This window comes from Struthio camelus, chromosome 1 (assembly GCF_040807025.1).
Source record: "Struthio camelus isolate bStrCam1 chromosome 1, bStrCam1.hap1, whole genome shotgun sequence".
NCBI classification, from domain to species: Eukaryota; Metazoa; Chordata; class Aves; order Struthioniformes; family Struthionidae; genus Struthio; species Struthio camelus.
The window spans coordinates 158,171,266-158,185,502 of NC_090942.1; the positions used below are offsets into that span (position 1 = coordinate 158,171,266).

General features: G+C 36.7%; 1 protein-coding gene across 11 annotated transcripts in view; it reads right to left on the reverse strand.

Moving 5' to 3' along the window:
* Positions 1 to 14,237, reverse strand: part of ARHGEF7 (Rho guanine nucleotide exchange factor 7) — a 132,562-nt gene that overhangs the window by 5,564 nt on the left and 112,761 nt on the right. For 6 of the 11 annotated variants that reach the window (XM_068927242.1, XM_068927274.1, XM_068927231.1 and 3 more), the window contains 2 exons: positions 12,949 to 13,038; positions 622 to 721 (listed from right to left, as the gene is read on the reverse strand). In XM_068927242.1, coding sequence (XP_068783343.1) covers positions 622 to 721; positions 12,949 to 13,038 — 190 coding nt within the window. Of the gene's footprint in view, positions 1 to 621; positions 722 to 9,480; positions 9,658 to 12,948; positions 13,039 to 14,237 lie in introns of all 11 variants that reach the window. The other 5 variants (XM_068927224.1, XM_068927218.1, XM_068927285.1 and 2 more) reach the window with 1 other exon arrangement.

Sequence of the window (14,237 nt, forward strand, 5' to 3'; positions counted from 1 at the left end):
TTCCAGAAAACATGTCTAAATCTATTATTAAACTGGTATATGAAATGCATTAAAAATAAAAAATAGCTAAAAGCTAATTTCACTGACTTGTGTTAAAAATCATCTCTTATCCTGATTTACACTCAGTTAGGCACGGAACCCTCACCAGCTTCTATGACAGGACAGACCTCTCAAACAAAAATGGCCTTGAAATCTAATTCTGTTACAGAAACATAATACAGAAACTAGTATAAGTCCATTCTGTGTATTATGCTTCTGTAACACAATTAGATTTCATTTTCAACATACACCTTACCAAAAAAACAGACTGCTACCTATTTATGATACCTATTTAATACCTCAGAAAAGCCACTTACAAGTGTAACACATCAATTCTTGGTATAGAAGAAAGAACAGCATAGACAGAGAAGCCAGACGGCAGGCATTTAAAGGAAGGCTCACTGCACCCGCAAGGCCTGGCAGCATACTCCAAACAGCTGTTTCCCCCACTAGTAATATACCTCTCCACCCCTACCACCACCCCTCTAGCACTATTACTTCAACACGAGGTGGGAGGTGGGAGTAGGAGGAAGAGTGCCAAGTTTACTGTTTTAATCCATCATTCATTGAAAGGTTTCTTACTTCTCTTCTATAACAGTCTGACCATTACTTTTAGTTTCTTCTACAATAATTTTCTCTTCTTCTGGAAGCAGGACTTGAGGAGCTGATTCTTTACGGGAACCTGTTGTAAAAATAAATTACAAAATGAGCAACTTGTAAACAATGTTGGGGCATTTTAAAGATTATTATTTCATTCATTGTATGATACACCCGCATGACCGATGTAGATCACTTTCAATTTCACCCTCCCCTCCACACATACAGTTACTGACATATCTTTAAATTGGAATCAACAGCCTTACACTACAACAAAAAATTGACTGACCCATTCCTATCCTCCTGACGACAGACCTCCTCTGCTATCGTAGGGATGTTACACACAGTTCAAGGAACAGTGACTATCAGTAAAATCCATACAAATTCATCATAGCTGTGTCAGAGAACGAACGATGAGTTTAAGTAATAACAATTTAAGCCTCAAGGACAGATTCTGGTCTCACACTGATACACATCCAAGAAATAATTCCACTCTAAACCAATTATCGTATCAGAAAGGAGCAGAAGAGTGACATCAAATGATACAAGGATGGAAAGAGAAATTTAAAATTCCTTTTCCCAGAAAGAAAACCACAAAAAACACAATTGTGCATATATGTGCATAGACATATATACACATACACATAAACAGTCCTTTAGTCTCATAATACATTGCTACCAAATGAAATACATAGTTCATATTTAATACATATTTTTAAAAGCACTTAAAATGTTTAATGACAAAACTCAAAACATTCTGTAACTTCTTCAGAACATTTTTTCACAATAATTACAATTTTTAACATCAAGATAATTCATATAATTTCAGAAAGTAGCTCTAAAAAGAAAAATCTACTGCTCAGAGATGTGTCCATCCAATAATGCATATATTCTAGAAATGTTATTTAATTAGGCTGCAACAAATTACTAACATTTTTTCAATAATAAAATAAATAAATTTTGTAAATATATCTGTATGTAAATAGCTGCCTAAAAATTTGTTCAGAATTCAAACAGAGTAGATAAATATGCAAAAAATTTAACGCCTTAACTCAGATGTCAGCTTTAAGAAACAATATGCACTTGCTTACCAATTCATTGTAATGGATTTTGACTAACCAGGAATATCTTAATTTTAAGCACAGTTTGAACTGATAATTGTGTACTACAGGGCGCATGCCTGTTAGGAGAAATTAGTTAGCTCTTGCCAAACAGCTGCTTTGTGAAAAAAAAGGGCCTTTCCTTTAGGGTTCATAATAAAATACATAATCCAAACACACGCAAAATCAAAGAAATCAAGCTCAAAGAAAAATATTACCTCCCCTAACAACTGCACTGTTGAGTTCTGAACATGAGCTTGTAGGCATAAAAGAAGAACATAACTCAGCAGTAGGTGTTAAGCTAGTTATATTATTTTAGTAAACAAAGTCAAATATCCTTTAACGGAGGAAAGAGTTTCTTTAAGCCAACAGTAAAGAATAAACAGTATATGACAGTCAGATTTTCTGGAGTAACAACTACTGCATATTTGAGAACAGAATCTCGTCCTTGAAAGCTGTAAGTCCTTGAGCTCGGGGGACAAATCTTTAGTGGGTTAACAAAAAAAAAAAAAAAAAAAAACACACCACACACACACATTCTTCAGGGAAAGAGTGACTTGAAAAATGTAAGGGGCTCAAGGGCATTTCCCTGTTTGTGCTATCAACCTCTAACTGCAAAAATTTGTCTCATCTTTATTTCAGTTAATTGGTTACTGCTCTGTTTTATTAGCTCAAGACAACACAGAACATTGAACTCAATGTTATTTTAGAAAGTTAGTTGACACCTGCTGCTACTGCATCATTAAATTTTGGGTCTCAGTATCAATTCTGAGCACCTCAGCGTATCACATGCTGAGAGAGAAATTGAGCTAAGAGGGAGAATTGCCTTGTGCTTCTCCCCCATGACTCCCTTCAACCAAAGGGAACAGCACATGATGGTTATGTCTATATAGAGCTCCATTCAATCGTCTTTGCCTGGTCAGAGTAACATGGGTCCTTTGAAAGTTAGAAATAGCATGGAGGAGATAGCTTAAAAAAAAAAAAAAAAAACACACATAACTACAGTTACAGACACACATGCATGTAAAAGACGTACACATATCAGCATATGTTTGTGTGGACTGCACAGCACAGAACCCACTTAATACTACTGAAGCAAAGAACGTACGGTTTCATAAAAACAAAAATTTCCACCAACATACACAGAAGGACAGCATACTACACACGTACACACGTATGCGACGTAAACTGTTGCTGTAAACATTGATCTTTTTGTGCCACAATATAACAACTACTGTGGAATTCAGGACATCACAAGTTTTAACCTCACTTTAATTGCTCTGATACCTTCAATCATGTTGTAACTTTTTCACTCTTATCACAGAACCCTCACTGCCTTTATTGTTCATCTTTAAACTGAAAAAAAAGAAAATGCACTTTTCCTTTTTCATTCTAAGTATCTAGGTACAAACACACATCTGTCCTGCAATAAAATTGTCATCAAATGAGTATTTACACAATAACAACAGACTTTATGTGCCAAATTCTAACAGCATAACTAAGCTACTTCATTGTCCTGCTTTTCCATACCATTTATACTTAAAGCTTTATATACTTTTAGATGCATTTACCTGTAAATGTGCATCTAAAATTAACTTCAGACAAAGCGCCACCTCAATATTGGCACTAGGTAATATTCTCCAAGATGTACCTTGTGCCTCCACCAGGTCCTCTATGGCTGTTTTTTTTATGTAACCATTTCTCTCCAGAAAACTTTTACAAGCTGCAGCTTTAGGACATGAAGATAGGCATGGATATTACACGCACAGTTGCATTAAAAAGAGTCCATGATGTTGCTGCAACTTAGCTTACCCTAAGCACCTGTCCAAAACACACTCAAGTTCCACAAAGCAGTGTAAAGAATCAAAAGTTACTTCAGGTTGCCGTTTCCACCATTCCTCAATCTTAAATTTGCAAGTTTTGTGCTGAATTTCTTAGAGACACTACTCAGTCTCATTCTGACTCAGACATGCAAAAAGACAATGTTTAAATTGACCTTTAACAACTCTAGCCCTACACCACTTTGAGACAATACCAGCAGAAGTTCTAGTTTAAAGTAAGGAAGGAAGAAAAAAAAATCACCTCAAACTTCACCGAGTTTGGTTTTGTCTTCTTTTAGGGGAGAACGGGGGCCCTGGGGAAAGGAGGGCGGAAGGGAAAAAGAAAGGGTGTTTGGCAAACTCAGAAAAGTATTTCAGACTAGTGAACAAACATTAAGGCCGAGGAAGCTGCCCCAACTTTTCAATGGGAAACCTCGTAACTCAGGTGTCTCAGAAGAATGAGATACACCACTCTTTATCAGTCTTCTGCACGATTAAGATACGGGCAAAATGAACAACTGACTACTAGAATCAAGATTCAACCAAATTTCCAACAATTAAATACTATCAACAAAATAAAGCGGTCTATCCAGTATTATTATTTTCCATCCTTAGACTGGAGGACAAAAATTTACACTGCTTTTTGCCAATACCATTCTAACAGTATAGCATTGGCATTCTGACCTAGAGATCTGGGCCAGAAACCTTAGCAATAGCCACTATGTAAGGTAATAAGATGCATGACATACAGCCCATTGCTTTTAGTTACCAGCGTCTGACCTCCTCCCTAGCCTAATCAGCAACACTGGCAAGCCATTCTGGGCATATCTGGAAAAAAAGGAAAATTGAAGGATATTTATATGGCCGAGAGACTTCACGTCAGAAAAAGTTCACTCTATCTCCGCCTGAAATGGGTAGAACACCACTCATAGCCCTGGCGTACAGTCTTAACGCCAAACGAAAAGAAACGAGAGTGCAGACTGAATTCCACAGAGGTTCTCAGCGATGTCCGGTTGCAAGCATAACTGCACGACCTCAGCTTTTTATTTATTTTCCTCCAAGGGGAGGATGAAATATCTTTAAAAAAATGGTTCATATAGCATCACACTGGATCCTTACAGAAGTCAGGCTTCAAAAGGAGCAGTGCTGGTAATCAGTTCGGTCTTTCATTTTGAATCTTTTAGGAGGCATGCATGAAGACAGTCCACCAGTTTTGCTCGGATCTTATTAGCAAGAAAGCAAGAAAAGCAGATGATTTTTAGATAACTTTTCACTTTAACCAGGTATTAACTCTCTGCCTATGCTCAGAGACCTTGTTTGTTTAGGAAACTTTTAAGCCAACAGTAAAGTGAGGATTCACACCACCTGCTTTGATTAGCTAACATCAGGGCTTCTCCTTGCAGTCAATCAAGGATGGAGTTCTTCCAGATGGAGGCTCAACCTAGGTACTTTCACAGTGATAGCCTTCCTCCTGTGACTATGAGGTTCCTAACTTACACAACAGAAGTTAGACCCCTCATGTTGCCCATGTAACTACCTCCCCCCCTCCCCCAATCGTGGTTTACTTCCAAAATCTCATGGCATAATTTGACACCATCAGTAATGACTCTACTGAAGTCTTATTTTTCGTATTTTTTTGTATTAGGAGAGACAAGGAAGAGAATAAGGCACAATAAAGGTCAAAAATTAGAAAGAGTATTTGTAAATATACAATTCTATTTTCTACCAACTTTACTAGGATCCCCTTATAAGCTAGGAAACTCTTCAAACTTATTTGCTTGATTTTCAAAGACAGAAGTCTGACTTGCTACTGAAAGACAAATAAATGCACGCTAAATGATTAGCCACTGGTGGCATTTTCCTGTGGAAGCAAATATTGAACAAAAAAAAGGAGAATCACTCATCATTTAAAACATTCAGCTTTTCATTGCATTAGTCATTCAAGATGTTAAAGTGGATGAGTAGACCTGCCATTCTTTCTCAATGAATCTTTAGTGAATTCCTAAAAAGAAAAATCCTAAAAGTGGTGCTTCCATGCTCTGTTTGTTCAGATTAAAGCACTAAAAAAATCACTCACGCTACAGGTCTGCCAAAGTCAAGAGGGAGCTCTTCGGCATCTTGTGCAGGTAACAACTGATCAGAATCCAAATGTATGGCCAAAACTTAGGTCCTCGCTATAAAACACACCCTTCGCAAACTCTTGGGAGTAGCCAATAGGTTTTGGTATGAAGGTGTGTGTGGTTTGGATTTTTTTTTGTTTTGTTTTCACTAGCAGCGATATATAAGTAGGAAAGAACTCCACATGACTCAGATGACAGATTTGTACAGTTTACAACAAAATGTTGTAATTACTGAAATGGACTAAAGTTAATATATAACTCAATATGCAAGCGTTCATCATTTAAGAACAGGATAAATGCTTCCAACGACATGTAAATCACCTGAAAAAGTGGGAGATTCCTAAGACAACAATTTTGAAAGAGTTACCCCACAAAATTTCCTATACTTAATCAACCAGTACAAAAATATCCAGCCAGAGAGCTGTAGGGCTAAAACTAGAGTTGCTACAGTCATAGCAAAAAGTCTTTAAGTTATTTTAATACTACTAGGAGATTACATCATTACTTCTGATGCAAATATTTTAGTATGCATAATAGTCCATTATTTTATTTAAATTCACTCAAATGTAAGCAACTTTTGGTAGAAACCTTTAAGATAACATTTTGGCCTTTAAAACAAAAGTTATAATATTAAATCTTGAAAATATGTAAAGGTGTAGAAACCATTATCATATTTATATTTATCTCTGGTAGCAGGACCTACACAAATCAGTTTCAATTGTTCCAGTTACTCAGCCTGTGCTTTTACGGAGAACATACCAGTACAAACAGTGAAAAAACAAATGGATAGTTATTAAAAAAAAAGAGGGATACAGAAGGATACACAGTTCATGTTACAATGAATTTCTTGCAGTTGCCAATTACATTAAACATAGCTTACACACTTGCAGAAAAAAAAAGGAAAAAAAAAAAAAAGCTCTTTTGCTTCCGAATAGTTAAATGTTAAGTTGCAAGTTATGCCATCCTTGCCCCTTACATAATAATCAAATATTAAAGTCACAGTCTAGCAAATGCAAAATTTATTTCCACTGTACATAACAGATGTCCTTTTTGTATAAAACAAAACACTGAATTGATATATGCAACCACAAACAATATGCATACTGTACAGTACAATGCAACATTCAGATATACATCCATTTTGTATTTTCAAAAGGCAGTCACCTACTGAAGATGGCTTCTCCCATTCACAAATGAAGTTCACTATATATATAATTTTCTTCCATGTGTAACGTCACTATATACACATTACTGTGTTTTGGCAAGATTATGCAAAACACCCAATTAATATAGGTTGGTTTCAATTTATGGTAAATACTAATTCTATGGAAACACTGGGTAAGCCATGTGAAGAGGGGTTGACAATGGCTTGAACTTACCTTCTAACTCATATTCTTCTTCCTTCCTGTATATTATTAACTGTACACGTGTAATTTACAGAATTGCATAAACATAAGGTACTATTGTTACCGTGACTAAAGTTCCACAAGAATAGAAACACGGAACCTTTGGACTGAATACCACCATCTCCACATTTGCATTTTTTTTTTTTAGCATGTTGCATTAATGCTCCTGATCAGTTCACAATAGCTAACGGCCTGTAACACTGAAGACAACAAATGATTTTAAGTGTGCGGTGATGTTAATATGAAAGATCATAGCTACGATAATAATTAGTGACTCAAATGCTACAAGAATTAATGGCGGTAAACTGTCAAAGCTTTGGTGCATAGAAAAGTCAATAAAATCTTCAGATCTGGATAAGAAAACATTCTATGTGATAAGGAAAGTTCAAGTGCAGCAACTGTATTTCAAACTCATATTTGCACTATATAACATGAAACAGACATAAAAGAATTATCATTTATCCAGTGCAGAACACAATATTTTTAACCAGAACACCAACAGCTTAAGAAACAGGAAAAAGTAATCCATACTTTTCATATAATTAAAAACAAATACTCTTGACTCAAAGGAAAAGTGAAGTGGCTTACAGATGCACTGTGGAATGGTACAGAGCACATATACTTATTTCATCTCTCTAACCAATACTCCTCCAATTCAAATAAAGTTCAACATACGTAAGTTCCTGGTCATTACGTTAATATATGCACACTAGTTTGGTTTTTTTCATACACTCCTGAAAATTCTCTTCAGCAATCGTTGCTGCTCTTGTTAGTCAAAGTTTCAAATACAGACAACAGTGAGAGGATTAAACGGGTGATCAAACAATGCAAGACTGAATGTAAATCTACAGACATGAACTACTTTGACATAGCTTCCTCCATGCTGATAACCTTCTGAGATCATTCATGTCTAGCAATTACTAACTTTCTGCTCATATAACCTGCAGAAAGGTATTAATTACCTGTAAACTTTTAAAAAGTGTGATCAAGTTGCCAGGCAGCAGTTAATTGCACCATGACTATTCTGAACTTGTTCATGTAGTAATACTTGAACACTGAATAACATTGATATCTGAAAGAGGGTAACAGAATTGCATCCAGGGATCCTGGTGAAAACGAGAGCCGTTACTGCGCTTTTAGCGAATGCTTTTCCCTAACGCTAATGAAGATTAAGAAAACATTTCATTTCTGTTTCAATTCCAATTATGTGATCCACAAGACAGACCACACACTTCACCCCGGCAATGCCCCAGGTGCAGGTTCAAGACCTTCAGCCATGTCTAAGGTGTCACAGTTCTCTGTAAAACCAACATTACTGTGAGCGAAGAGCTGTTGCTGAAAACAAACCTGCTCATGAGAGAAGTTACAAGACGCAATAAAATCTGTCACAGACATGCTCCAAACAGTAAAAACCAAAAGCCAAGCATTCTATTTTTAGGAACTTCACACAAGCCAATTCGATTACACTTGTACCTACAGCTTCAGATGCTGAACACTCGAGCTTTCATCATGGGAACCATTTTCATCTTGTCTTTTCAAGAAGAATGGTCAATTGATAGTTGACAGTTGTGTATTTTAACAGGCAAGTAAACATCTAAACCTGTGTTCTACCACACTATTGCATACAGTAAAGTGACGGTATGACCATAGGTAATATGAGATTATCAAAACACTGCATGTAATGAGCATGGACTGCCAGGCTTTCATGATAACTGCCACACTGGGGGTGGGGGGAAGCAGTGTGATCCTTCATATAAACATCTAAGCAATGAGGAAAAGACAGCAGTATAAAACCATAAATTTTCATGGATTAGCAAATGCTCTTCCAAATAAGATATCTGAATATCGGAATGATTTTACAGTTCTTGTAGTGCTTATTTTCAAACTATATTTCGCTTACTCTACCAGCTTTGTAATTTGTTAATAATATATAGAAAATTCAACCACTAAGGCTAAAGTATTTCCATATTGCTGGCACTTGGCTCACAGACCAGTATGGTTTCAATACAAAATACAAAATCGCGCTTTATCCAAAAGAAATAAAAGAAAAGAAGAAAGGACCTGTTGCTACACTGACCAAGTCAAAAAAACAGACCATTCAGAGCTACATATTAATATCTGTCACTTAAAAAGCCCTCAAGAAATATCATCCTTAACAGGACATACACTCTTTAGAATGACTTATTTGTACGTGTATTAAATCGGCAATAGAGCCTTCCACCAGGTAAACCTGAAGTATCAGAAGCTCCCTCAGAAGTTGTTAAATATCACATTAAAGAGACAAGGAACAGCAAGAAAACATCTAAGAAAAGCAGGCTGTGATACAACAAGCATTTGTTAAGAAAAAGCTCAGAAGTGCATTAGTTCTGGTGAGAGATATATGAGCAACAGCTCTTACGAGATGTAGACCCCATTCTGTAACTATGGGCTGTCCATATACTGTCATAGTCAGAGTCTTCTGAGAGGTCTGAAGGCTCCAAACGAGAAAGACTACTGCGACGACCCAAGGAGTCTAGACTTGATTGGTCATCATCAGCCAAGACGTGATTATGCATCAGGTCAGTGCCTTGCCATGCTAAGGATGTATAGGTGAAATGAAATGGTGGATGTGGATAGGCAGAGGTGGGATGAGGAGGAGAACGTAAGGAATAGCCACAACCAAACACATGAAACAAAAGCAAAAGGTGATGGGAAGAGAAGGAAAAGAGAAAATATTGTTAAAAAGGCACCAAAGCTTTTTTTTTTTTTTGGTTGGGTTTTAGGAATAAATTACACTCATCATGTAATAACTTTTGAATTGTTACAACAAAACTTTTGAAGTTGCTTTTAAACTTCTAAGCAGCCTCAGTTGGGAATTCTGAATAGCTAAAATCTTGTTTGAGGATAGATTTTTCAGAAGGGAGAGTTTGGTTCTCTTCAAATATGGAGTCAACTCTGGTCTGGGGGGATCTGAATTGAGACATAGCAATAAATACATTAAGCCAGTACAACCAGGCACTGACATGAAAAGCAACAGGCCTTTCTCTTCCCCAAATCTCACAGATTGTTTCTGCATACCTCCATCCTTTCCCTCCCTTCCAATGAAACAGCCATTTCTACAGCTGCTTGGTGAATCAGATCAGGCAACAGTTTCAAATGAAGATTAACCCTGCAAAAGATCATTTTTCAGGCAGGTAATTTCCCCACCAGCTCACAATACAGCCCCATAAGTGTTTGTGCCAACATTATAGAGGGAAAGATACAGGGGAAAAAACAAAGGTTTAGAGGCATTCTCATGCAGAGCAGCAGGGCTGCTCATTTTTTAAATCAGCAACACCACCTAACACCCACTCAAAGCAGCTGTCAAACTACAGCTTTTCTGTACCTGTGCCCATAGCTATTTGTTTAACCAAGTAGTAACTGAACTCATAGAAACCAGGGCCAAGAGACTATGGCCAACCTAATCAGGCTCCTTTCTACGCCCCCACTCACCTCTTCCCACAGGACTCTGTTTCCTCAATTAACATGTCCAGGGTAGTGGACAAAAGTATCATAGGACACTTTTTCTCTTTTACTGCCCTCCCCAAAGGCCTGGCAATATCTGAGAACTGTGCAAGCTGCCATGTTGTGAGCTACCAGACACACTATTCTGCAAAAGATTTTAAGCCTTCATTTGGAGAGGAAATGCATTCAAATATACTGAGCTTATAAGAACCAGCAGAAGGGGAAGCTCTCCTCTCTTTCAGTCACATCTGTCTCCCCAAACTAAATACAACCTCTTCCCCACCCAAACAATTAAAAAAGTCACCCTACTCCCTCCAATGCCACTGCCTTCCAGTCTGCACTGGTGCACCCCAGCTGCTGCTCTGAACTGACATTTCCAGAAGCAACACGTCTTGGGCTTTGGCTTAAGGTGCAGCTAGCAGAATTGCCACATCAGTGCTGTGAGGGACAGGCAGAACATCAACACACAGGTATGCAAAAAAAAAGTGACATTTTTCCATGGATGTCTGGGAATTTTTTTGTTCTATTCTTTGGTACCAACTACTGCTCCGACAGAAGCAACCCCAGCACAAAGCTGAGTTATTCTTTCCACTTCTGATTGCAGCCCACAAATAGATCTTCTGAAACTTAGGCTTAGATGACAATATTATTCTTTCCAAAGGAAGCAGCCGTGCGCTTAACCAATAAAATCATTCTTTCTTGCTGCAGTTAAGTGCAAATAAAAGCTGTTGACTTCTGATGTATGCAATGACGTCTATTGCACTATGTATATTTCTTAAATATACATAGAAAGGAAAAATAGGCAAAAAAGCAAAAAAAAATCCATTATGAGTCTGCACACACATAAGTTGTGCAAGTGCAAATGTTTCCCCAACCACTTCTTGTCACGTTATCCTTGGAAATAATGAACAAAGCACAGTTGCAACATTTAAACGGCAATTATCTCACTGATTTTTGTTTGGAGCAACAGTGTATCTTCAGAATTTTGAACATACTCATTTTATCAAATTAAATATATTACAGTAATGATTGTAGGGCTAAAAAACAAATTAAGATTAATCAAAAATGACCTAATAGTAGCCAATTTATGAAACTGAGTTTTATCACCCTGGAGACCTACAGTTTGCCAAGACAGGTCAAGAAGAAAAATTAAAATGAAGGTTTTCGCTGTCACTTCAAGTATTTCCAAAATCTAAACGTAAAAACATCACAGCCATGCAATACACTCCTTCATACAAGGGGCTGTGTTTCCATTTTAAAGTATATATGGATACAAAGTAGCTCGGTTTTCAAGGCGATAACAGTAAGTGAACACGTGTTAGGAAAATCCAGGGACTAAGTCTGCAGCCATATTTTGAGATTTCCCCACTGCCAGCATAAAGTGCTTTTGCTTGGAAGCAAAACAAGCACAGGAATCTGTGGCTAGCAATAACAGTGATCAATACAGCAAATTTAAACAGCTTTTATGGACAAGGAATAAGTTATAATGTCAAATCTTCTAATTCCTGCTAATGGCAAAACCAGCCAAGTACTTCAGGATCATTAAATTGTGTTCCAAGGATATCTGAATTACATCCATATTCAATAATGTCAAAACTGTGCAAATCTGAACAAGCCCTACAGTGTTTTCTCCTCCCTTGTGTAGATGGAACACAAGCCGGTGGACTCCCCTGCTTTGTGTGACGTTTTACTTACAATACAGAGGAATTTCACACAGCAAACTTGCTTCAGATTAAATGAAGTAGGACCCCAGAGGCATAGTACAGGTTTTCAATAAGTTAGACATTGAACGGAGAAACTAAAAATGGCTTTAATCAACCCAGAAACCTAAGAGAAAAGTTTCTCCTGAAATCGTATTATGATATAAAATTTGCCATTAATCCTAAAAACAACTAGTGACAATAAAAGAAAATAAGTACTTATGGGTCTAGCTTACTTTTCCATAACAGAAAACTGCTGAACAGATTCCAACAAGACAAATATATACTCCTCCAAAATTATTATTATTATTACTCTTCATTTCTTCTCACTACTTACCAGCTTCTCAAAGTTTATCAAAAAACACACTAAACAATTGTCATATTCCAGACACCTCTCATTCTTTGATGAAGGTTTTGTGCAATTTTAAACCATAACTAGTCATGCAGGTATGGAATTTTTGTTTGCTTTTTTTAAACACTGATCGAATTATAGTCTCTAACAGTGGAACTTGGCTTCCAATACTTAAACACCGCACACTGATATCAAGCCAAAAACAGATTATTACTTCTTCTAGGTCCAGCCTGCTGTTGCAAAGGCCAGGGACCACAGACACTAATCTTCTCTTTTTGGCAAAGAATTTAATTTGTGTTTCAGTTAGCTATCTCAGCATTTTCTAACTTACTTGAATTTAGTGTTTGACGTGTTTTGGCACTTGTGCAATATGCTTCAATGACTTTAAGAATTTGCGCATCTTCTTCTAAAGCAGCTGTACCTAGAATCAATGGGAAAAATAAAGTTTTAAGCATAGCTACATTTCTTAATAAGGACAAACCTTTGTAAATCACTTTTGTGTAAAGCTAAATGCTACAACTTCCAGTTAAGATCAAAGTTCGCCTAACAACCCTTAAAAATTCTCTCAGTCTTCTCCTTTTAAATCAACGTTCAATGAGTAAAAGGCTAATATTATGTTTCAAAAGACAAAATACTATTACAAAATTTAAAAAAGGAAAAAAAAGAAACGATTTAGAGCAATTACCCACACATTCAAGAAATTTTATGAGCATTCAACTTGCACAGAACATGCTTTGAAGTGTGGTCACTGTTATACTAAACAAAACAGCCATTACACTTAAAAGCTATATACCCCACTTATTATGCACACCTCATTTCACAGTTTCAACAAAGAATAAGGAATAGGATATTAACTCATAGAAAATAAAACTTGAAAACTTTGTGGTTTTGCAAATATATCAGATTTACAACTTTCAATGGCGTTCTACTGAAAATTAAACTCAGACTTAACATTACAACATGTACATTTGTACAATTCCAGTACACTACACAGTAGGAAAGACACCACTACCAAGCAAGTATTTTTGTGAAAACTGGAGGAGATTAAATTCCTCAAGTTTTAAAGTGGAAACTTCACTACAGAAAAAAACTAACTATTCAAGCTTCAAATGGCATAGTTTTTCTAAAGAGTGAAAGAGTTCACTGCGATTCTATTCCTTAGAGAACTTCAGTAAGAATGCTGTCAAATTTTTCATTTGCAGCAAAGACTGAAATTCCAGTCAAACTGAAGTCTGGAGGATGGATATCTCTTACCATTAATTTAGATGAAACCAGGATTCTATATGAGACAAGATGATTTTTTGTTTCAAAAGCATTATTTCATTTTCCTCACTCCAAAGCTTCAGGAAAACACTAGTCTTGCAGATTTTCTGCTGCCTGAATCTAAAGTGACTCCAGTGCCAACAGCAACGTTCTCTAGCAGCCAAGGCATCCAGTTTTACTTTCAATGTTTTATTACCAACACAGCAAAGCCAACTCTCCAAAAACACGTCAGGAATGACTGACAGAGTGACTGTTGAAGAAATTCTCTTCATCAGATATAGTTTTTCCCCCCAATTTAACAGACTCAGATACTTTGAAGTACAGGTTATTTCTCTTTCAAGGTCGGAAAAATAACCA